A 25,705-nucleotide genomic window follows, 5' to 3' on the forward strand; every position below is an offset into this window, starting at 1 on the left:
TATGTCACCATATACTACCCTAAGATTCATTCTCTTGTGAGCATTCAGAATACATACAAAGAAACACGATAGAGTCAATGAAAAAGCACTCACAACAAAGGCAAACAATTAATGTACAAAAGAAAACAAACTGTGCAAATAAATAAATAAATGAAACCAACAAACAAGCAAGCAATAAATACTGGAAACATGAGTTGTAGACTCCTTTAAAGTGGGTCCATAGGATGTGGAATCAGCTCAGTGTCAGGGTGAATGAAGTGAAAAGATGATCCATCAAAATCCAGTTCCCATAAAAAGGATGAGTTACAAGGCTGGAATACTTGGAATGAGCAGGTGAGTATCCTTAACTAGATCCAAATATATTCATGCAGAACAGAGGAGTTTTTTTTTACACTGTAATTTGCTCTGACTCTCAGAGACGTGGAGAGAGAACTGAAGCAGCCTTAGGACAATATGATAGAGTGACCCAGAGAAATGAGAAAAAAAGTTAAATTATTTTATCCAGTGCAGACTTATTCAGCATAGGAGAGTTTGTTCATCCCATCATACATGTGCCAGCCCTTTGAAAGAGATATCTGATTATTTCTATTCCTTCATACATGTACCATGCCCTACAAATTCCTGCTATTAGTTACCTTCTGTATCTAATAAGACCATAAGATATAGGAGCAGAATTAGGACATTTGGCCCATCAAGTCTGCTCCACCATTTCATCATGGCTGATCCAATTTTTCTCTCAGCCCCAATCTCCTGCCTTCTACCCATATCCCATCATGCCCTGACCAATCAAGAATCTATCAAACTCTGCCTTAAATATACATAAAGACAGCCTCCACAGGTGCCTGGGGCAAAGAATTCCACAGATTCACTAAAGAAATTCCTCCTCACCTCTGTTCTAAAAGGATTACCCTCTCTTCTATAGCTGTGTCCTGTAGTCTTAGACTCTCCCAATATAGGAATCATCCTCTCCATATCCACTCAATCTAGGCCTTTTACCATTTGTTAGGTTTCAAAGAGGTCATCCCTCATTCTGCTGAAGTCTGGTGAATACAGGCCCAAAACCATCAATTGCTCTTCATATGACAAGCCATTCAACCTTGGAGGTATTTTTGAGAATCTCCTTTGAACCCTCTCCAATTTCGGCACATTCTTTCCAAGATAAGAAGTTCAAACCTGCTCACAATACTCCAAGTGAAGCCTCACCAGTGCTTTATAAACTTTCAACATTATATCCTTGCTTTTATATTTCAGTCCTCTTGAAATGAATGCTAACATCGCATTTGCCTTCCTTACCACAGGGTCAACCTGCAAGTTAACCTTTAGGGAATCCTGCACAAGGACTCCCAAATCCCTACACCTCAGCTTTTTGTCTTTTCTCTCCATTTAGAAAACAGTCAACCCTTTCATTTCTTCTACCAAAGTGCATGACCATACACTTCCTAACACTGTATTCCATCTGCCATTTATTTGCCCACTCTGCTAATTTGTCTAAGTCCTTCTGTAGTCTCCCTACTTCCTCAAAACCACCTGCCCCTCCACCTGTCTCCATATTGTCTGCAAGCTTTGCAAAAAAGCCATCAATTCCATCATCCAAATCATTGACATATAACATAAATAGAATCAGTCCAAACACAGACCCTTGTGGAACACCACTAGTCACCAGCAGTGAACCAGAAAAGGCTCCCTTTATTCCCATTCTTTGCCTCCTGCCAATCAGCCATTCCTTTATCCATGCTAGAATCTTTCCTGTAATACCATAGGTTCATAGCTTGTTAATCCAAGTACACAACATCAATTGATTTTCCATTGTCTGTCCTGCTTGTTATTTCTTCAAAAAGTTCCAATTGATTTGTCAGGCAAGATTTTCCATTGAGGAAACTCTGCTGACTATGGCCTATTTTATACTGCGCCTCCCAGTACCCATAGACCTCATCCTTAATAATCGACTCCAACATCTTCACAACCACGGAGGTCAAACTAATTGGCCTATAGTTTGCAAACATGAGGAAATCTGCAGATGCTGGAATTTCAAGCAACACAATAAAAAGTTGCTGGTGAATGCAGCAGGCCAGGCAGCATCTCTAGGAAGAGGTACAGTCAACGTTTCGGGCTGAGACCCTTTGTCAGGACTAACTGAAAGAAGAGCTAGTAAGAGATTTGAAAGTTGGAGGGGGAAGGGGAGATCCAAAATGAGAGGAGAAGACAGGAGGGGGAAGTATGGAGCCAAGAGCTGGACAGTTGATTGGCAAAAGGGATATAAGAGGATCATGGGACAGGAGGCCTAGGGAGAAAGAAAGGGGGAGGGATGAAGCCCAGATGATGGGCAAGGAGTATAGTGAGAGGGACAGAGGGAGAAAAAGGAGAGAGAGAGAATGAATGTGTGTATATAAATAACGGATGAGTTACGAGGGGGAGGAGGGGCATTAACAGAAGTTAGAGAAGTCAATGTTCATGCCATCAGGTTGGACGCTACCCAGACGGAATATAAGGTGTTGTTCCTCCAACCTGAGTGTGGCTTCATCTTTACTGTAGAGAAGGCCGTGGATAGACATATCAGAATGGGAATGGGACGTGGAATTAAAATGTGTGGCCACTGGGAGATCCTGCTTTCTCTGGCAGACAGAACGTAGGTGTTCAGCAAAACAGTCTCCCAGTCTTTGCCGGGTCTCGCCAATATATAGAAGGCCGCATTGGGAGCACCAGACGCAGTATGTCACCCCAGCCGACTCACAGGTGAAGTGTCGCCTCACCTGGAAGGACTGTTTGGGGCTCTGATTGGTAGTGAGGCCCCTATAGTTTCCTTTCTTCTGCCTCTCTCCCTTCTTGAAGAGTGGAGTGACATTTGCAATTTTCCTGTCTTCTGGAACCATTCCAGAATCTAGTGACTCTTGAAAGATCATTACTAAAGCCTCTATGATCTCTTCAGACACCTCCTTCAGAACTCTGGGGTATACACCATCTGGTCCAGGTGACTTACTTATAAGGTGACCACTGAGTGCACTTACAATGTAAATTGCAATGTTAATGGCATTATAAAAAGCCTACCGTATATGCACAAACCTGTGCTTGAGATGCCTTCTTGAAATTGCCTTAGTCTGGCAATTGTTCTATGTCTGAGAATGGGCATGCTACAAGAGTGAGATAAGACTCTGTATGAATCTAACTTTTCTCCTTTCTCCTTAGAGTGGATATTGAGAGGCTGTTTCCTATATGAGAGAGTCTAAGACCAGAGGACACAGCTTCAAATTATAAGGACATCTTTTTAGAACAGAGTTGAGGAGGAACTTCTTTAGCCAGAGGCATCTGTGGAGGCCAAGTCTTTGGGTATATCTAAAGTGGAGGTTGATAGGATCTTGACTAGTAAAGGCATCAAAGGTTGCAGGGAGAAAGCAAGAGAATGGTGTAAAGAGGGATAATAAATCAGCCATGATAAAATAGCAGAGCAGACCCAATGGGCTGAATGGCCTAATTCTGCTCCTATGTTTTATAGTATCATGGAAAGCATTCTAACTGGTTGCATCACCATCTGGAATGGAGGGGCCACTGCAGAAGGATCTAAACTCACTATTGGGGTAGCAACTTACTATCAACTTCAGCCATCTTCACAAGCGCAATTAGGGATAGACAATATTCTTGCCAGTGACATAATCAGTAAAGGAATTAAAATAAAGAAACTATTATAAAGATCTATTAATCTCTTCAGAAAAGCCCCAATTCTAATTTCTGAGAAGGGGATAGGTCAAGAATTATTTGAATTATTTATGGGTCATAGAATGGTTACAGTGTAGAAGGAGACTATTTAGCCATCATGTCTGTGCAGGTTTTGTACCAGAGCAGCTCATTAGTTCCACACACTTCTTAGTTAAATAAAATTAAAATTAAATTCCTTGGTGTCACATAGAATACATAGCTGTGCAATGTTCCCTTTAGCTCAGGGGTTCCCAACCTTTTTTATGCCATGGACCCACTGCCATTAACTGAGGGGTCTGTAGACCACAGGTTGGGAACCCCTGCTTTAGCTCGAACCAAACAGATGATGCCTTCAACTCCCTTCTGCATCACCCTTTCTCTCAACATTGTAATATTCTCTTTAATCAGCACTGCTGTTGTTCCGCCTTTTTTTTCCTTCCTTGTACATGCTGCACACTCTATATCCAGGAACGTTTAATGGCCAGTCCTGCCTGTTTTTGAGTCAAACTCCTGATACCTCATATTTCCAAATCTAGTGTCCATAGCAATCCAATAGAAATGTGATCTGATATTTGTGAGTACCTGGCTCAATGGGGATAGTTGTACAATCATAGGCCCATACAGCGCGAATGCAAACGCTTTGGCTGAACCCACTAATGCTGACCAAGTTGCCTAAATGAGCTGGAGAGGAAGAGACATGGATAGGCTGTCAGAATTTTCTTCATTGCTGAATTTCTTCATTGAATTATATCTTGTCTTACAGCCCTATTCTAAAGAGGAGTGCTGATGTAACAAAATCTTACTTAACAAAATCTGAGCAACTTCTCAGAGTGGATGATCATGACTTCACAATGAGACCTGGATTTGGAGGTTGGTATCAATTATCATCTTTGTCTAAGATTGTAGCTCATCATATTGGAAGCCCTGCACAAGCACTGGAAAGTTCATTTCATATAATAGTACCTCAGAATTTTAGGCTGGGTTGTCACAGCAAATGTTTTCCAACGATTAATTTAAGCCTTTTTCACCAGTGGAATTATGTAAAAGTGATTTGTGTTTTTTAGCACCATTTTTGCATGTTGCACTAATGCTTTTCTGTTCCTTTATGTTAGGAATCCTTGAGTAAAGAGAAAAGTGTTCCAGAGAAAATTATATTTCAAATAAATAAAAACCTTTTTATTAAACAATTGATTAGTGTAATTCCAGAGAATGCATGTTAACAGCCTTATTATGGTTTAGAATATAAAAATCTTCAATTTGATCTGAAAGATAGAAATTTAATTTGATTTTAGAACAAACACAGAATTATAAAATTCAGCTAGAAAATAAAAAAGTAATTTTTTTTCACTTTTTATCACCCACAGGTCCATCAATACCTGTTGGTGTTGATGTGCAGGTAGAAAGCCTGGATAGCATATCTGAAGTGGATATGGTAATTTCTTAAATTTACAAAACATTTCACTATCCATTGACTATATATTTACATTTTGTGCTAAAATGATTCATTTCCAAAATATAAATAGGCTTTTGAGTCAATATGTTGACCTAATTCTCATGGTACTGCTTCAGAGAATGGAAAATAATAAAATGAGGTTGCCAGAAGCTCAGCCTGATCAGGATTTGTTTTTGTGTGATGCTTTCTCACAGGACTTTACAATGACCTTGTATCTAAGGCATTACTGGAAAGATGAACGCCTTTCATTCCCAAGTACTAACAACTTGAGCATGACCTTTGATGGGAGACTGGTCAAAAAGATCTGGGTCCCTGATATGTTCTTTGTTCATTCAAAAAGGTCCTTCATACATGATACAACCACTGATAATATCATGCTGCGTGTCTACCCGGATGGGAAGGTTCTGTACAGTCTGAGGTAAATGAACAAGGAGATGATGCATGATGAATGCAGTAGCAACATACATAGTAAGGGAAATAATTATCCATGTTATTCATGTCTGTGTTTATTGGTACGGGTATCTATGAGCTGTTGTATTTTGAGGGATTAAATGAAAGGAGAAAGTCTACAGTTAATGGTAGAGCCTATGAAGTAGCAGAGGGTCCTGATTTGTTGCACCTGTCTTCTGAGGAGAAGCTAATTTAATTTAATTTTAACTTTAATTAAGAAAGTGGATGGAATGCTACAGTAACATCAGCTTGTAAAATATTTTAAAAAAACAATTAAGTTACCAATTCATGTTCTCCCTGATGCACTTGTTCCTTGCAATTAGCAAAGAAGAGACTATAAAAATCAGGAAAATGTACTTTATATGCACATTAGACAATACTTAAGTTCTGTATGTGCTGCACATAATTGCAACATTCAACAATTATAGCATGACTAGAAATGAGAACAATTCTTTGAATGTTTTATAACAGGAAAATTTGCCGCTTCATGCTGCATCGAATCACTAACTGAAGCTCAGCAGATCACCTGTTTATGCATGGAACTAGTGGAGCCACTTTCCGCTAATTTCCCAAATAAGACACATCAGTTAATGGTTGGCTTCAGTGGTTCCTTGCCAGGGAAGGCCACCATGACTGATGCCACGGTTGCCTGTTGAATATATGTGTGGAGTGTGCAGTGATTGATCGTGTAGATGGTATGAACGGACAAAGTCAGATAGTTAGAGAACATCTGCCAAGGTCAGAAAAAGACTCCAGGAGACAGCTTGTGAAGAGATATGGGGAAGTGATTGGTAATTTATAAGATGGCTCACCTGCAAGTTTTATCCTCAGCCCAAAGCAAGAGTATAATCATTACATATAGGTGCTTATGGAGTGCAAAGAGGAGATATCTATTTTAATTGCTTTCTTGCTCCCTTCTGGTTGATTAAAATACATTAAAGTCTTACCCTGCCTCAATTCTAACCCTTCCTCCATCTGCAGTTTGCAAATTTAAAACTTTTCAGCCACTGCCAGGTGAGGATGCGCTTCAGTTTCCTTCATTTTGTACCATTTCAACCTTGAAATATTGAAAAGTATTGTCAGGGTTAAACATCTGCTTGATCAGCATTACTCTGTTTGTGACTTGAAGTTTCTCCCTTCATTATTTTTCACTTTAAAAATATACTAACTGAAAGGTTATCAACCCAACTGTTAGCTCCCTCTCCATTCAGAGATGCTACCTGATCTGTAGTGTGTTGCTAGCATTTTGTGCTTATAAGCAACCCACACAAATATAGTTAAGATTTATAGTTATTTTTGGAATTAATGGGGCCTCTTTCCCCTAATCTCCTTAATAGGACACACAAAGGATTGGTTGACTTAAACATATAGTTTATAGTTCAGATTTTCAGTATCTGCATTTTTTTAACCTGCCTGTAACTGTTTGATTTCCCACGAACATTTTTTAAGAGTTCCTTTTCCACATCATCTGCTACTCTCCTGAAATTTTTTTTGCAAACTTATATTTAAGTACGTGGATTACTCCTCTACAGTGTTTTATATGCTGACAGCTTTTAAGGATATTCATGACACAATCTCAGACATGTGTATAACTGCTAAATGTATAAACTATCTGATTTCTTACTGTTTCTATATTTGTGTTTAACCTAAAGCAATAATCGCAGCTTCTGATTATGTTGTCTGCAGGGTTACAGTAACGTCAATGTGCTACATGGACTTCAGCCGCTTTCCTCTTGATACTCAGAGCTGTTCGCTAGAAATTGAGAGCTGTAAGTCAGGCATTGTGTCACATCGAGGTCTAGTCACTTGATGCAAGTGTGTTCCACTCTCTCAACACATTAACGTGATGTTCCCCAGTGTAGTTTGCTATTCTCTTCTAATTATGAAATAGTTCTCTATGATTTGAGCTCTGTGTAATATTAAATTAATAGGAGGATTAGAACTAGACGTTCATAATCATTAGCTGTTGAATTTCCATATGGTTTCTGCTGATCACACTGTAACGCTGTGCCTTATTGAGAAAGTGAGGAGGCATGGGATCCAGAACTGGCTTGCCCATAAAAGGCAAAGAGTGGTTGTAGACGAGTCATATTCTGCAAGGAGGCCGGTGACCAGTGGTGTGCCTCAGGGATCTGTTCTGGGACCCCTACTATTTGGGATGTTTATAAATGACCTGGATGAGGAAGTGGAGGGATGGGTTAGTAAATTTGCTGATGACGCAAAGGTTGGGGGTGTTGTGGATAGTGTGGAGGGCTGTCAAAAGTTGCAAAGGGACTTTGATAGGATGTAAAACTGGGCTGAGAAGTGGCAGATAGAGTTCAACCCAGATAAGTGTGAGGTGGTTCATTTTGGTAGGTCAAATATGATGGCAGAATATAGCATTAATGGTAAGACTCTTGGCAGTGTGGAGGATTAAAGGGACAGAGTCCATAGGACACTCAAAGCTGCTACGCAGGTTGATTCTGTGGTTAAGAAGCCATACGGTGCATTGGCCTTCATCAATCGTGGGATTGAGTTTAAGAGCCAAGAGGTAATGTTGCAGCTATATAGGACCCTGGTCAGACTCCACTTGGAGTATTATGCTCAGTTCTGGTCGCCTCACTACAGGAAGGATGTGGAAACCATAGAAAGGGTGCAGAGGAGACTTACAAGGATGTTGCCTGGATTGGGGAGCATGCCTTATGAGAATAGGTTGGGTGGACTCGGCCTTTTCTCCTCGGAGCGACGGAGGATGAAAGGTAACCTGATAGAGGTATACAAGATAATGAGAGGCATTGATTGTGTAAATAGTCAGAGGCTTTTCCCCAGGGCTGAAATGGCTAGCACGAGAGGGCACAGTTTTAAGCTGCTTGGAAGTAGGTGCAGAGGAGATGTCAGGGGTAAGTTTTTTATGCAGAGAGTGGTGAGTGCATGGAATGGGATGCCAGTGGTAGAGGCGGAAACAATAGGGTCTTTTAAGAGACTCCTGGATGGCTACATGGAGCTTAGAAAAATAGAGGGCTATGGGTAAAGCCTAGGTAGTTCTAAGGTAGGGACATGTTCGGCACAGCTTTGTGGACTGAAGGGCCTGTATTGTGCTGTAGGTTTTCTATGTTTCTATATTATACAAACACATCCTGGAGAGATAATGTGAGGGTCCTGTTGTATTCTCAAAGGGCAGACAAGTTAAGCAATACAAATCAATGCTCCATAATGTACATATGATCCTAATGGCTCTTGAAACAAATGCTGATAAAGTGCCTACAGTGGATGTAACCAACTGGGCCACAGATGGCAAGTGAAAGAACTTGCAATGGTGGGGCTGGGAGAAGCAGATATGTGCTCATCCAAACCCCATGAACAATTTCCAGGCTGCCACTGCACTGGACAAATTTCCACAGACTCACCATATTTGTGGTACAAACAAATGGGCTCCGTACCGCTTGGCCTTCATCAGCCTAGGCATTCCCATCAACTTCAATTGGCTACCGTAGAACCAATCAGTTCTCTTGGATGTCAAGACTCAAGTTTCTGCATTTCCCTTTGAAAGACCGATGACACATTCCAATCTATATTGAGCAATTTAAAGATTGTGTTTTCATATGTTTTAGATTAAAATGTTGCTATTTTGCAGTATATTGCCATAGATTCATTTATTGTGACAAAAGAGAAAGTTTAGGGGAAGCAGTAACCATTATTTTAAAACACGCTGTACAAATACAGATTTCATTCTTGTTGCACCGAAATTCTGCCATTCTACCAGCTAAATAAACTGTGAAGTGCAACACCAAGTACAGGCAACACCCACCTTACGTAATGGACTATGGGTTCACTTTCAAGGACTCTATACGTCATGTTCTCAATATTATTTATTTATTTATTTTTGTACTTGCAGTTTGTCTTCTTTTGCATATTGATTATTTGTCTATCATTGCGTGTAGTATTTCATTGATTCTGTTGAGTTTCTTTGTATCTGCTGTGAATGCCTGTAAGAAAATGAACCTCAGGGTAGTCTACGATAATACTGTATTATCAAGTTTTGGTAAGACGTTTCTCAAAATATGGAATTATATCAGAAGTTGCAAAGATGACTGAATTGTGCTCCACATTAATTGCTCCATTACTGAAGACATTGTATTTGATCCATGCTGTCTCCAGATGCTTACACTGATGATGACCTCATGTTGTACTGGAAGAGTGGCAATGACTCACTAACGATAGATGAAAAGATTTCTCTCTCTCAGTTCATGATAAAAGAATTCCATACATCCACAAAGCTGGCGTTTTACAGCAGCACAGGTTGGATACATTTACCTTTCTTTTTAAAACAAGAATATTTTCCTTTTCAGATTTGATTTTGTTAGTCTTAATTAAATCAATGTAATAATTACTTTGTACTCTTTCTGGGTTATCATTGTGGTGCTTTCTGACTATTTTGACTACCGATGGTAGGGATAGGAGGGAGGGCTGGTGTGTGGGAGCGTAAGGAAAATCCAAGCTGCAGTGATAAGGTGACTGACTGACTGTAACTGAATGAGGTTATGGTCATCTGTCTACAGGAAAGATATCAATGAGCTTGGAAGAGTGCAGAAAAAAAAATTACAAGGATGTTGCTGAGATTTGAGGACCTGAGTCACAGGGAAAGGTTGACTAGGTTAGGAATTTTTTCCCTGGACTACAGGAGAATGAGGGGAGATCTTCTCGATTCAATGGACCCCTTGCTTAATGCTATTGGTCCATGGCATAATAAAGGTTGAGAACCCCTGTTAAAGAGGTGTGCAAAACTAAGAGGGGTATGGATAGAGTGGAAGCATGCAGGCCTTTCCCCCGCAGATTGGTGAGACTAGTATTCAGAGTCATAGCTTTAGGGTAAAAGTGAACTATTTAAGGAGAATCTGAGGGTAGAACTTCTTCACTCACAGTGTAGTGTGAATGTGGAACAAGTTGCCTAGGAAAGTGATAGATCCAGATTCAATTGTAACATTTAAGAGAAGTTTGGTTAGGTACATGGGCTAGAGGCATATGGAGTGCTACGGTTCAGGTGCCAGTAGATGTGACTAGGCAGAATAACAGTTTGGTACAGCCCAGATGGGTTGAAGAGCCTGTTTCTGTGCTGTAGTACTCTGTGCAAAATGTATCTGAAAGTGAGGGATAGTCACAATTTTCATTGGCAGATTGTACACAAAAGTTTTGTAGCCTCCTCTACCAAGATCCAACATTTCTCACCAATGTGCCTATTAGTTATATCGCTAAACTTCGTGCTGGAAGCAACAATTTATAAAGCCCCAACTATAAACTTAGGTGTCATTTTAATGCATATCTACTGCACACTTCCCTTGCTAATGTCCTGAATAGAAAGCAAAATAGTAACTGGGGGATCCGAATGGAATAATGCTGACTTCTACTGGACCATTTCTCACCTTGCATTAGTGAGGTCTTTACCTCACTCAAGGTGTCTAGGAAGCAGTCAAAAATCAGCTCGAAACGCAAGCCTCACTTCTGACCACCATGCATGTCATCTTCTTAGGCATTCCCTCTGGACTGAGGATGACACTGCTAACTTAGTTTAGTAAGTTATGATGTGAGGAATCAAGGGTCTTCAACAGATGGGGCAGATTCATTGTCAAGGAGGGCTGGTGGGCAGTTTGAGAAGTGGTGATCTCCTTCCTCTGTAATACAAAGTCTGTCAGTGCTCTTATTGCATGACATGGATATTATTATGATCCTGAATGCTTCTTCTCTACCCCGGCGATTCTCAAAAGTCAGTGGGAATATTGCATTTCTTCTAATGATCTTCAAATAGATCCTTAAATCTTTTCCCCTGTTCTCCCAGTCACATTGTCTCATGGTAAATCCCAGAGTAGAATGTATATCTGTTTCAGGAGTCTCACGAAAGCAAATAAAGCTAACTGGGTGCAATTACAGCCTCGACACTGAGGATGTTAGCCTAGGAGAGTATGCCAACGTTGATGGTGATACTTTTCCAGTGCCTTAAGGTGCATGCTGTAAGTTGTCCAGATCTCAGAAGCAAACAGGAGGGTGAGGAACATGCACAAAGTGGATGAAAAGCAGTGTCCGACAGAAAGAGGGGAAATTCCACTCCGGCTGCAAAAAGGGCCATTGTCCAACATTTCTCTTTTCTCTACCGTCATTCTGATTTTAAGGTGGATATATGGAAGGACTCAAACCCCTAATATCTTTACATGAACCATCTAACAGCCTCTGAATGTCTGTATGTAAATAGTCATCACATTGCCTTTGTCTCTGCTCACAATGCAACCTGATAGTGACATTCCCTGCATCAATCTCATGTTAATATTTATGATTTGGTGGACATGGACTTTCCCCTGTTCCCTACTTTCTCTGGAACTATTATGCCCTTCAAAAGATACCATCATCATCATCAAAAGCCTGTTACACTGCTAGGTGTTTAGGGCAGTGATGAAGGTCGTCCGTTGCTGTCTGTCCTTAGCCATCTTCTCTATTGTGCCCCAGGTGTGGTTCAGGGTCCTCATTTCTGCCTTTGCAGTATAGCCCAAGTTGTCTTTGGTCTCCCGTGATTTTTCCGCCCTTCAGGGGTCCAGTGAAGTGCTGCTTTGACACTTGAAAGACAGGAGGCACCAAAATTATACTTTAGGAAAAAAGTGTGCTTTTAAAAAAAATTGTGATGTCTATGGATGACATTTTCCCTCACTTAAACTGAAAATAATCTGTTCGTGCATTTTCTCTTCATTATCTTTCTGCACTCTTTGGATGTAATAATAACCAGTTATTTTGAACATCAATCCACAGGTTGGTACAATCGCCTGTATATCAACTTTACTCTGCATCGTCACATATTCTTCTTTCTGCTGCAAACCTACTTCCCAGCGACTCTGATGGTCATGTTGTCTTGGGTGTCGTTCTGGATCGACCGGCGAGCTGTGCCAGCCAGAGTTCCATTAGGTGAGAAATGTAAAACCATAGCAGCTGGCCGTTTGTGAGGAGCAACATCCAGCCCAGACCGGCTAAGGTCTTGTCAAAGTTAACTGCGACTGTGGGAGAAACTCAAACTTTACTACTGCTTATTTCACATTATACCAAGTTTGTAAGTTCCAACATGCTTGTAGATCAAATCATTTCCCTTTTCACCCACAGATGCAGATTTTGTCTTGGGCACTATGAGGGGACTGCAAAGTCATGGATGGAATTTATAGGATATGCATCATTCTCATAAAGGAATGAAAAAATCTTTTCCTGTCTTTCATCTCATCTATGCATTAATGCTTAATTAGGCAAGGGATGGTGGGCATTTATGAATGATGTAGGGGTGAAAAGGAAAGAAATACCAGGCAAAATCATGTGAAAAGGAGGTAAAGATGCAGACATCATGTAAGGTTTGAGGTTAAGTGACAAAGTAGCATTAAACTTGAAACTTACATGTAACTGCTCATCATGAGTTTGAGAAAGAGTAGGCTTTTCCAGCATGACTGTAGGCAAATCCTGCATTTTTAGTGGCAGTGTTCAGAAGGGATACGTACATTGTCTACCTGTGTAGAGTTTTCTTTTTCAAGACTACATGTTGTTAATTTGGTCCACGCGTTCCATTTGTGATCCATTAGAACCAGAGATGAAAAAGTTAGTCTGAGAGCTGTGCAAGTGTACTAGTAAACACAATGGACAGAAAGGGAACTGCACTTAACCGGCAATTTTGGCAACCTCAGGATGTCTTATAGACCTTGCATGCAGTAAGATTCATTTCAGATGGAGTCACAGTTGCGAGGCAGAAAGTAGAGCAACCATATTGCATGTAACCAAGTCCTATGAACAACAACAACCTGTTTCAGTTGCTGACGATGAAAAAAAATGTTAGCCGACACATCAGACATGACTCACTGCTCTTCTCAACATAATGCACTTAGTGTGCCCTTGACTGTATATTTCTTTAAGTCTCATCCAGACTGCATTACTTTTGACAGTAGTGCATTCTCTCAGCGGCATGTTGCTTTGGAATATTAATGTAGATTTTAGATTTGATCATCTTGGATGCAAACAAAGGTCCAACACTCATGATTATTATTAAGAAAATGTGTTGCATGAACAAGCTCTTGGAAAGCCCTTTACTACCGTTATAGATCAAGGTTTATCGATGATGGCAAAAAAAAAATGATGGTTTTGCTTACCTGGGTAATTTTCTTTCCCAAGAGGCAAACACTGACAACGCTATTGCACACTGGATCAAATGTGCCAGTTCTATCTGTTGGAAGGTAGAACATACACATAATTCAGACTTCCAGACCATAATCAACACCTCTTTACAGTTATTAAATCTGGAAAACCTATCCAGAACATTGAAGGACTTTAGAATGGTAGATTCCCAACACCACAATTGCGTAGTGGTTAGCGTGGTGTTATTACAGCTGGGGGTATTGGAGTTTAGAGTTCAATCCCGGCATCCTCTGTGAGGCGTTTGTACGTCCTTTCCATGGAATGTGTGGGTTTCCTCCAGGTGCTCCGGTTTCCTCCCACAGTACAAAGACGTACAGGTTAGTAGGTTAATTGGTTGTGGTATATTGTCCTGTGATTAGGCCTGGGTTAAACTGGGGGTTGCAGGGCAGCAATTAAAAAACAAAGATAAATAAAAAGTTACCATTTTCTTCAATAAATTCTCTGAATCATATGGGGAGATTAATGCACAAGTGTCTTGTCCAAAATGAAATCTATCAACACTGAGATCATGGTGACAGATGATGAAATCCAGGGAGAAAAAGAACTGCTGGAGGAGCTCAGAGGGTCATGTAACGTCTGCCAGGGCAAAGGCTGGTCAATGTTTTGGGTCAAAACCTTGAATCAAGACTTAGAGTTGAGGTGAGATGTCCAGTAAGACAAGGTGATAGGGAGGAGATGAAGCATGGGCTGGAAGGTGGTAGGTGGTGGGACTAGATGAGGTGGAGGTGATGGGCAGTTGGCCTCACTGTCTGTGGAGAAGGTTGGTGTGGGAATTGGAAGAGTGGTTGAAGTGACGTACTCTGGAGCACTGAGACCAATGACTATTAAATATTAGCTGTGCGGTGTTGGCTACTGTGTGCTGATGACAGATAAGCTTGCTCCCAAAATGTTCTATCGCTAGCTCAACAGAGGATGAGGAACTGGCAGAGTTCAAAAAACTTTATAAGGACATCATCAGAATACTTCAGTAGAAATTTGAGATTGACAATGAAAGTTGAGAAACTCAAGCAGTTTCCTGAAACATAGGAGAGGGGAATCCTTCCACCTTGAAGAACTTCACCCCTCTCTAGCACCAAAAATAAACGAGAAAGCAAAGGGAAGGTGGGGAACAATGGACATTATTGTTTTCCCTTGCTCAAAGTGTGCAATATATTTCTATGGGTCTGCACCATAAGATTATGCTCAGCAACTACTGTAGAGCCTTGTTCCTGAATAAAGGTAACACTGACATCCTTCTTTTAGAAAAGTTTTTCCAAAATAATTCTTTCATTTTCTAACATTTTAAATCCAGACATTATTCTTAAATTTCTCCATCAGCTTCTTTCAAAGTAGGCCTGGGAATTAAATAAAAACAGGTTTCATTTGAACCCACTCATTTAGCTTTAAATTCAAGTTCAGGTTTAATAATCATTCAACATGAATACAGCCAAATTAAACAGCATTACTCTGTGGCCAAGGTGCAAAGAAACATTACCGACAGTCATACACAGCACAAAGCACACATAACACATATGAAAGAGCAAGCACGTATCAGATAGCAGTAAAATACAGACACACAAAAAAAAATATTCTATCCTTGAGTACATGAATGTTGCAGCAGTCTGCAAATGAATACAATACAGCTTGTCTTTTGCCGAGCAAACACTGGGGGCAGCACTGACGGTGCCATAGACTCCTGGGCGGCTGCAAACAGGTGACATCAAGGCTTAAGACCAAGTCTTCAATATGAATGAGGCTCCCCTCCTCCCCCCATCTACTAATAAACCAGTGAATCAGACTTGCAGCATTCCACATTAACAATCTCCAGCAGGGATCACAGGAAAAGTGACTAAGGTGATCACTCACTGTTAGTCTGAATACTATGCAGCCAGTACCAAGTCCAGCTCCTTCAGTTTCTCCACTGACAAGCAACTCACTGATGGGATAGACTTACAGTATTTTAAGATCTTAATGTCCATCAGGGTCTTACAATTGTAAAAAAAAATGTTTAAAAAAGACAATAACATCTTTGGTTGGTCCTATAGATGCTGCTGTGTTTGAGCACACTGCCATCTTGCTGGAAGTGATGTAGCTGGTTTAATACTTTATTAAGTGCACTTCTCACTGTAGGTTTTTCATGTTAAGTTTATTATGAAGTTGGGTGACATATATAAACCATATCCTCGCCCTGCAATTCCAGGTATAACGACAGTTCTGACCATGTCAACCATTATCACGGGTGTGAATGCTTCCATGCCGAGAGTGTCCTATATTAAAGCTGTGGACATCTACCTGTGGGTTAGTTTTGTGTTCGTCTTTCTCTCAGTGCTGGAGTACGCGGCTGTGAATTATTTGACCACAATACAGGAGAGGAAGGAAAGAAAACTTCGAGAAAAGGTGAGAACATGTGCTATCTCATCTTTAAGGGCTTACTTTGAAGAAGATAATAAAAAACAGGTTGTTCATATTCTTTTGGGAAAGCAAAATTATTCACAAGAATTTCTAACATATAATAATAATTTATAATAGTTACAATGTATACTTTTATAATGTAAACATATGCAGAAAACTTTGGAATACAGTGTGATCCCAAAAATGGTAATGAGGTAAATAGTCATAGTGGAATTGACTCAATATTGTCCAGCGCACAAGAATTACATGTAATTCTTCTGCTTCATGCCAAAGATTTGAATAATGGTATCACTGACAATGATCAGCAAAACAAGATCTCAGAAAATGTAAACTAAATACAGAAAATGAAGGAAGTGCTCAGAAGGCCAGGCAGCATCAGCAGAGTGATAATCAGAATTAATGATTTCTCATGCGACCTAAAATATTAACTCTTCTAACAATTTTTGAACAAGATTTCAACGAAGGCTGAAGCCAAGAGGTTTTGATAAAATGAAGTTCAACAGCTACCTGGGGTGTAAGTGCTCCTTAATAACACTGACAGCATGCTTTCTTCCATAACATTGTTGACTAAGAATAGACTGATGGTGTGGTTGATCGGAATGAATCATCCTGTTTTTTTTTTGTCAACAGAGATACTGCTTTACTCTGCTTGCAATCCTTTCTTTTTGTTGGCACTCTGGACTCTCAACTTAACTAAAATCAATAGCTGGTCAGGCAACAGCAATTGAGAGCAAAACAAAATTAAGGCTTCAGTCAATGGCACTCCAATTGATCTCCTCTTCATATTTTATGCAGAAAAGTTATTTTTTCTGAGTCAGAATCATATAATCATTTCCCCTCCCCCACCCACCCCCCTTCTCCCTTGTGCTCCTCCACCTCCCCTCACTCTTTTATTCTGGCTTCTGCTCCCTTATTTTCCAGTCATGAAGAAGGGTTTTGGCTCTAAACATCACTGTTTATTTGCGTCCGTAGATGCTGCCTGACTTGCAACATTTAATGTATGCTGCAGGAGAGAAAGCACCCTTCTGTCTACCTACATTATCCACACTAATCATAAATTAAACATCTCTATACATCCCATTCCAACCATCAATCACCCATCTATACCCATCCCATTCAACAGAACTTGGTCCACATACTTTGCCAATTCAAATGATCATCGAGACTCGTATTAATTTTTGTGGGTATCTGTCTCCACCACATATCTAAGCAGTGTGTTCCAGATTCCAAATGCTAATACTGTGTCATATCCCCTCTGAACTTCTTACCCCTTACCTTAAGCTTGTCTCTGAGTATTAGATGCCTCTGGGGAAAAGTTCCCAGCTATCCTATCTATGCACCTTATTTTGTACACACCAATCATATTTCCCCTCAGCCTCCTCCACTCCAAGGAAAACCAACATAACCTATTTGTCTCTCTTTATAACTGAAATGCTCCATCCTGAACCACGTTCTGCTGCATTTTTTCTGGTGCAACTACATACTTCCGATAGAGTGGAGACCAGAACTGCATTCATGACTCCAGCTGAGAATAAAGCAAAGTTTTATCAAGTTGTGCCACCTCCCTGCCCTTACTTTCTATGTCTTGGCTAGTGAAAGCAAGTATTATAGAAACATAGAAACATAGAAAATAGGTGCAGGAGTAGGCCATTCGGCCCTTCGAGCCTGCACCGCCATTTATTATGATCATGGCTGATCATCCAACTCAGAACCCGCCCCAGCCTTCCCTCCATACCCCCTAACCCCCGTAGCCACAAGGGCCATATCTAACTCCCTCTTAAATACAGCCAATGAACTGGCCTCAACTGTTTCCTGTGGCAGAGAATTCCACAGATTCACCACTCTCTGTGTGAAGAAGTTTTTCCTAATCTCGGTCCTAAAAGGCTTCCCCTCTATCCTCAAACTGTGACCCCTCGTTCTGGACCCCCAACATCGGGAACAATCTTCCTGCATCTAGCCTGTCCAATCCCTTTAGGATCTTATACGTTTCAATCAGATCCCCCCTCAAACTTCTAAATTCCAACGAGTACAAGCCCAGTTCATCCATTCTTTCTTCATATGAAAGTCCTGCCATCCCAGGAATCAATCTGGTGAACCTTCTCTGTACTCCCTCTATGGCAAGGATGTCTTTCCTCAGATTAGGGGACCAAAACTGCACACAATACTCCAGGTGTGGTCTCACCAAGGCCTTGTACAACTGCAGTAGTACCTCCCTGCTCCTGTACTCAAATCCTCTCGCTATAAATGCCAGCATACCATTCGGCTTTTTCACCGCCTGCTGTACCTGCATGCCCACCTTCAATGACTGGTGTATAATGACACCCAGGTCACGTTGCACCTCCCCTTTTCCTAATTGGCCACCATTCAGATAATAATCTGTTTTCCTATTTTTGCCACCAAAGTGGATAACTTCACATTTATCCACATTAAATTGCATCTGCCATGAATTTGCCCACTCACCCAACCTATCCAAGTCACCCTGCATCCTCTTTGCATCCTCCTCACAGCTAACACTGCCACCCAGCTTCGTGTCATCCGCAAACTTGGAGATGCTGCATTTAATTCCCTCATCCAAGTCATTAATATATATTGTAAACAACTGGGGTCCCAGCACTGAGCCTTGCGGTACCCCACTAGTCACCGCCTGCCGTTCTGAAAAGGTCCCGTTTATTCCCACTCTTTGCTTCCTGTCTGCTAACCAACTCTCCACCCACACCAATACCTTACCCCCAATACCGTGTGCTTTAAGTTTGCACACTAATCTCCTGTGTGGGACCTTGTCAAAAGCCTTCTGAAAATCCAAATATACCACATCCACTGGTTCTCCCCTATCCACTCTACTAGTTACATCCTCAAAAAATTCTATGAGATTCGTCAGACATGATTTTCCTTTCACAAATCCATGCTGACTTTGTCCGATCATTTCAACGCTTTCCAAATGTGCTGTTATCACATCCTTGATAACTGACTCCAGCAGTTTCCCCACCACCGACGTTAGGCTAACTGGTCTATAATTCCCCGGTTTCTCTCTCCCTCCTTTTTTAAAAAGTGGAGTTACATTAGCCACCCTCCAATCCTCAGGAACTAGTCCAGAATCTAACGAGTTTTGAAAAATTATCACTAATGCATCCACTATTTCTTGGGCTACTTCCTTAAGCACCCTGGAATGCAGACCATCTGGCCCTGGGGATTTATCTGCCTTCAATCCCTTCAATTTACCTAACACCACTTCCCTACTAACATGTATCTCGCTCAGTTCCTCCATCTCACTGGACCCTCTGTCCCCTACTATTTCTGGAAGATTATTTATGTCCTCCTTAGTGAAGACAGAACCAAAGTAATTATTCAATTGGTCTGCCATGTCCTTGCTCCCCATAATCAATTCACCTGTTTCTGTCTGCAGGGGACCTACATTTGTTTTTACCAGTCTTTTCCTTTTTACATATCTATAAAAGCTTTTACAGTCCGTTTTTATGTTGCCTGCCAGTTTTCCCTCATAATCTTTTTTCCCCCTTCCTAATTAAGCCCTTTGTCCTCCTCTGCTGAAATCTGAATTTCTCCCAGTCCTCAGGTGAGCCACTTTCTCTGGCTAATTTGTATGCTTCTTCTTTGGAATTGATACTATCCCTAATTTCTCTTGTCAGCCACGGGTGCACTACCTTCCTTGATTTATTCTTTATCTACTGGCACTTGCTCCTCATTTACCTATTCACCAGTTCTCAGGCTGGATTTTGCTATGAACATTTAGTACCAGCTTTAATTTAAAACTTAGCCAACATATGGTCAGAAGAACTGAGTAAAAAAATGGTGAAAGTGATCGCCAGACCTCAACTATGGCTTGGAAAAAAAACTACGGTCATAGCAGAGGCCATAGAATCAAGGGGAATATCTGGAGACATACTTTGAACAAAGAAAGATGGTCGTAGCTGTTGAACCATCTGAAGAACATCTGCAGAGATATCCCAGGTCAGTAACATGTTGAAGATCAACCATCTCAGGCCTGGGATATCACTGCAGAAGTTCCCTCAGAGGAGTGTCTCAAGCCAAATATTTTCGGCTACTTTATCAATGAGGTTCCTTGTATCATGTGGTCAGAAATGAGGATGCTTGCTGTAACATTCAATACCACTTGCAGCTTGCCAGAAAATGATGAGACCCATGCTCACACACAGAATGACTAGCTCCAGTCTGTTATGGGCTGACAGGAGGAAGATAATATTCATGTCATAGAAATGCCAGGAAATAGCTCTAATGGGGGGGGGGGGTGAGTTTAATGATATTCGGAGGCATTGCCCCCAAAGCCCTTGTGGGTTGGGGGGGTGTGGTTTCCCCATTGAACAGAATCTTAACTGAACCTGGCCATATAAATATTGTGGATACAGAACAGGTCAGAGGCTGTGAATCCTGCAGAAGATAATACCCTCCAAGGCCTTTGAACCACTATTATGGGTAAATCTTTACCACCTACAAAATGCTTTCAGCTTGGCTACTCCACAGCATTTCTTCAATCTCTGCCCCAAGGTGAATAAGGACTATAGGTGCATGGTACACAATCACTTGCAGATTCCCTTCCATGACCGATTCTAATGTAGCATTCTTTTGTCATATACTGTATAGCTTCAAGATGGCGCTAGTGAGCAACATGACCAACGATGACGTCCTACAAGACAGTTCACGGAACTACTTTTTTCACTTCTTCTTCTTTCCAATGTGATTCCACTACTAAGCTATGTGCAAATGGAACCTGTGATTTAAATTTTGACAGAGTTTTTTTTTGGGCTGATTGAGTAATCTGGTGCTCTGATGTCTCCGAGGGAGTTTGGTGAGGTTTGGAGCGAAGTATGCAGCCTGGAGACAGGGCACGAGCCCATGATCGACTCCATTGCTTCGCTCCGAATGAGGCGCCAAGCAAGACTGAAGTCAGCGACGACGAGAGTAGTGGACAAGCAGGTGTTCAGTGCCGTCTGCCTGCATTTGGCCAGTTTTGCTCTCCCTCTCACGAGCTGCTGTTGGAGAAAACTGCAGGAACCTTGGGATCCACATTGCTAGGAAGACTGTGGGCTTGTTCTGCGAAACTTTGAGGTTCATGTTGCATGTGTTCCTGGATACTAGTTACTCTTTTCTTTTGCTGTTTTCAAGTGATTTGATTAGGAAGAATGGCCTTGCAGCCTACAGCGGACTAGCAGCACAGCATGGCGCGGAACTGATCGAAGCTGAATTGAATTCTACTGGACTCACATTTGATGTTTGATAATCTACATGTTGTTCGCTTGCTTTTTTCCATTTGCGCGATTTATTCTTTTTTCACACGTTGGGTGTTTGATGATCCCTTTGGGGTTCCATGGTGTTCCTTTGTTTTGTGGGTGCCTGCAGGAGAACGAATTGCAGAGTTGTATTCTATATACATACTTGGATAATAAATTTACTTTGAATCATTCCTGGGTCTATGTTGTGTAATTTCGCTACACAACAGCATAATGATACTGTAATACTTTGAATGAGTGTATGTGGACTTCCAGAAAGTTTTTGGTATAATGCCACATAACAGGCTTCTCAGCAGAATAGAAATATATATAATAAAAGGGAGGTTGAAGGTATTGATACAAGGTTAACTAAGTCACAGACAACAGAGGGAAATGGCAAAAGATGTATTCCACATGGACTGGAGTTAAGCGCCATCATTTTCTTTTCATCTTTACTAATGACTGAGACTTGGGGTGCTAGCCACAATTTCTAAATTTGCATATAGTAAAAAATGTGGCAATATAATGAACTGTGAAGAGTCCTGTGATAAATTGATGAAGGATATAAATTAGTTGATGGATTGATAGATTGGGCAGACAGGTGGCAAATTAAGTTTAAAGTGAAAATTTTTATTTGAAAGTTTGAGGAGAGGCAATAATAGAATAAAGAGGGATTGGAGGTATGTGTGTACTAATCATTGCTAAGTGACAGAATAGGTTCAAGATTCAAGATTCTTTAATGTCATTTCCAGTACACAAGTGCAAAAGGGAACAACATAATTGTTACTCTGAATCCAATGCAACACAGAAAATCAATAAGATAAAGAACACAATAATAATTAAAAGCACAATAAATATAAATACATAATATAGCTTATGTACATAGATTGATTGTATGTCCATAAAGTGATGCTAGAGACATGAGTGTCTATACATAAGGTGACTGACAGGAAATGATGAAGTAGTGGTTGTTGGGGGGTGTGTGGTCTGGGTTAGTGGTTGGAGGTGTAGATTAGTATTACTAGAGGAAAGTAACTGTTTTTAAGTCTGTTTGAAAAAGCAAATAATAGGAAATGTACAATTTTGAGCATTATCTAGAGGTAGGGAGTATAGGCATCCGTTAGTCTCATGAGACCATGGATTTGCGCCTTGGAAGGCTTCCAGGGCGCAGGTTTGGTCAAGGTTGTATGGAAGACCGGCAGTTGCCCATGCTGCAAGTCTCCCCTCTCCACGCCACCGATGTTGTCCAAGGGAAGGGCATTAGGGCCCATACAGCTTGGCACTGGTGTCGTCGCAGAGCAATGTGTGGTTAAGTGCCTTACTCAAGGACACAACATGCTGCCTCAGCTGAGGCTCGAACTAGCGACCTTCAGATCACTAGACCAATGCCTTAACCACTTGGCCACACCAAGATGGGAATTCATTCAGAACCTTAATGAAACACTGGTCTGTCTTCAACTGGAGTCTTATATTCACTTCTCGTCTCCACAAAATGTGGAGTTAGAGGCATGAGAAAGAGTCTATCTAAGGTAGAAGGAGATGAGTTATTAACTTCAAACTTCCTGCATAATCACTCAAAGGGTTGAACTGCACGTGCATGTAACAAGAGCTGTATAACTCAACTCCTTCTATCTTAGGCCACAAACTTATCAATCACTCTGTGTGTGTGTGTGTGTGTGTGTGTGTGTGTGTGTGTGTGTGTGTGTGTGTGTGTGTGTGTGTTTATGAGTAGGGGAGTGAGATAAGGATGACAGTTATAAAGAAAGAAGCTGGGGCTGAAATTCTTGACACAGGAAATTCTACAGATGCTGGAAAGCCAAAACGCACACAAAATGCAGGTCAGGCAGTATCTATGGAAATGGATAAACAGTTGATGTTTCAGACCAAGACTTTTCTTCAGGATTGGAAAGGAAGGGGGAAGACACCAGAATAAAAGGGTGGGCTGAGGGAAAAGAGGATGGCTAGGTGGCAATAGCTGAAGCCAGGTGGGTGGGAAAGGTCAAGGGCTGCACAGGAAAGTATCTGATTAGAGAGGAGACTGGACCATAGGAGAAGAAGAAGGAGGAGAGTACTCAGGAGAAGGTGATAGGCAGTTGAAGAAGAGATAGGAGGCCAGCGTGGGAAATAGGAGAGGAAGGGGAGAGAATTTTTTTTTACTGGAAGGAGAAATCGACATTCATGCCATCAGTTTGGAGGCTACGCAGACAGAATATGAGATGTTGTTTCTCCACCCTGAAAGTGGCCTCATCATGGCACAAGAGGAGATCGTGGACCAACATGTCAGAATGGGAATGGGAATGGGAATTGGAATTAAAACGGTTGGCCACTGGGAAGTTCTGCTTTTGGCAGATGGGGCAGAAGTGTTCAACGAAGTGGTGGCTCAATTTACCATAAGTCTCACCAATATAGAGGAAGCTGCATTGGGAGCACTGGATACAATAAATGACCCCAGCAGATTCGAAGGTGAAATGTTGCCTCACTTGGAAAGATTGTTTGGGGCCCTGAATGGAGGCAAGGGAGGAGGTGTATGGGCAGGTGTAGCACTTAGGCAGGGATAAATGCCAGGAGGCAAATTATTATGGAGGGACAAATGGACAAGGGCTGTTCCCTTTGTAGGGAGATACGATAAAAGTATAGAAAATGATGAGGTGTGTCGGCAAAGTGGGTAGTGTGAAGCTGTTCCCAGATATAAAATGAGGAGGAAGAGATTAGTGATATATGAGAAAACCTTTTCATGCAGTGTATGGCTGGAATATTGGATGCCTTGTGAGGAGGCAGGTTCCACTGTGGGCTTCAAGAGGAAATTGTATAACTGTCTAATGAAAAAAGATTTGCAAAGCTATGGAGAAGTGGGCATGGAAGTAGAACCACTAAGTTGCAGTAGCAGATCCAGCACAAATATAATATCTATCTATACATATATGTGTGTGTGTGAACGTTCACCTTCTGAACTGTAGTAACTCTTTGACTCTATGATTAACAGAAAGGCTGCTTATCTTATCATTGCCTTATCAAGGTTAGTTATCAATGAGTAATAATTTGTGCCCTATCAGCTACATCCAATAAATCAATGCCATAAAAAAAACCACTTTCCTCACTTCCAGTTTGCTTCCTGCTCAGTGTATAAATGTTTATGTTATTGTACTCCTGCAGGGTCAAAATTAAATAGATTGCAGATGTCTTACAACTGCTGAACACAATTCACTATTAAATGAATCAATATAAAACCTATGAATAAGGATGTTAAATAAATATGTGGAAAATTCTCAAGTGGCTTGTGGCTTGTGGCTTACAGCCACTCCTTCCCCAGTCCTACAAAGTTCACTCCTTCCCCAGTCGTATAAAGTTCCCTCTTTCCCCAGCCCTATAAAGTTCCCTCCTTCCCCAGTCCTATAAAATTCCCTCCTTCCCCAGTCCTATAAAGTTCTCCCCTTCAAGTGTTCTTCTACTTTGATCTTGAAGTAGGCCTCTTCTCTTGCAGTTACCTTGCACATGTGGAATACCTGAGCCAAGACCATTAATGGTAGAACGAACATACAGTGATGAGGAAGTCAGCAACTTGGCAGAATTTGCTGGACCAGGTTATGTGCCACCAAATGGAGAAAAGCAGGATCGAGGCCTGGTACATCCACCAATTGAAAATGAGACAACTACAACCAAGGACAAAAACTTGCGGGGATACATCTGGATTGATACACACATTATTGATAAATATTCCAGACTGGTATTTCCAGTTGCTTACGCTCTTTTTAACATGATATATTGGTCTATTTACTCATAAAAATTTGTACATGTAGAAGGTGCAAAGGTCTTATCTTCTCTCATCAGACAGGAAAAGCAATGATTTCAATTATGGAACTGAGCCAATCTCAATGAATAGTGAAACTCTGGTTTGAAATACAGTAAGCTGCTCTGGCTGATGGGTAGTGACAGTAAATAGCTTATAATCTACTATTGAGAGTGAACTGATTGATTATGAGAAATTGGTACATTGTTTGATGGCAACTGTTTTAGATGCACTTTGAGTAAATTATTCTGCTTTTTCCATTGGTACATAGAAATTTTCAATGCATTCTTAGTAAAATTATAGTTCACAAAAGTTTTCTGTTATAGATAAGAAAAAGGCTTTGTTCTCGTCATATTGATCTTCTAATTCTCAAAATCCATATTTGTATTAAAAACTTGTTTCTTTAAAATTAACTTATTCTTTGGAGGTGGGTCAAATACTGGCTAAAGGATATTCAATAGGAGCTCATAGTGTAAACCTTGGAGATGGCTTTAATAAATTAAA

General features: G+C 40.9%; 1 protein-coding gene across 1 annotated transcript; it reads left to right on the plus strand.

The window, feature by feature from the left end:
* Window positions 1-4,541: 4,541 nt before the first annotated feature.
* Window positions 4,542-25,195, plus strand: LOC140192277 (gamma-aminobutyric acid receptor subunit rho-1-like). The gene is made up of 8 exons (XM_072249942.1): window positions 4,542-4,560; window positions 5,055-5,122; window positions 5,338-5,561; window positions 7,280-7,362; window positions 9,731-9,871; window positions 12,365-12,517; window positions 15,960-16,156; window positions 24,896-25,195. The coding sequence occupies exons 1-8, from the start codon at window positions 4,542-4,544 to the stop codon at window positions 25,193-25,195; spliced, it is 1,185 nt and encodes a 394-aa protein (XP_072106043.1).
* Window positions 25,196-25,705: the final 510 nt, after the last annotated feature.

The sequence above is a fragment of the Mobula birostris genome, chromosome 2, assembly GCF_030028105.1.
Source record: "Mobula birostris isolate sMobBir1 chromosome 2, sMobBir1.hap1, whole genome shotgun sequence".
NCBI lineage: Eukaryota > Metazoa > Chordata > Chondrichthyes > Myliobatiformes > Myliobatidae > Mobula > Mobula birostris.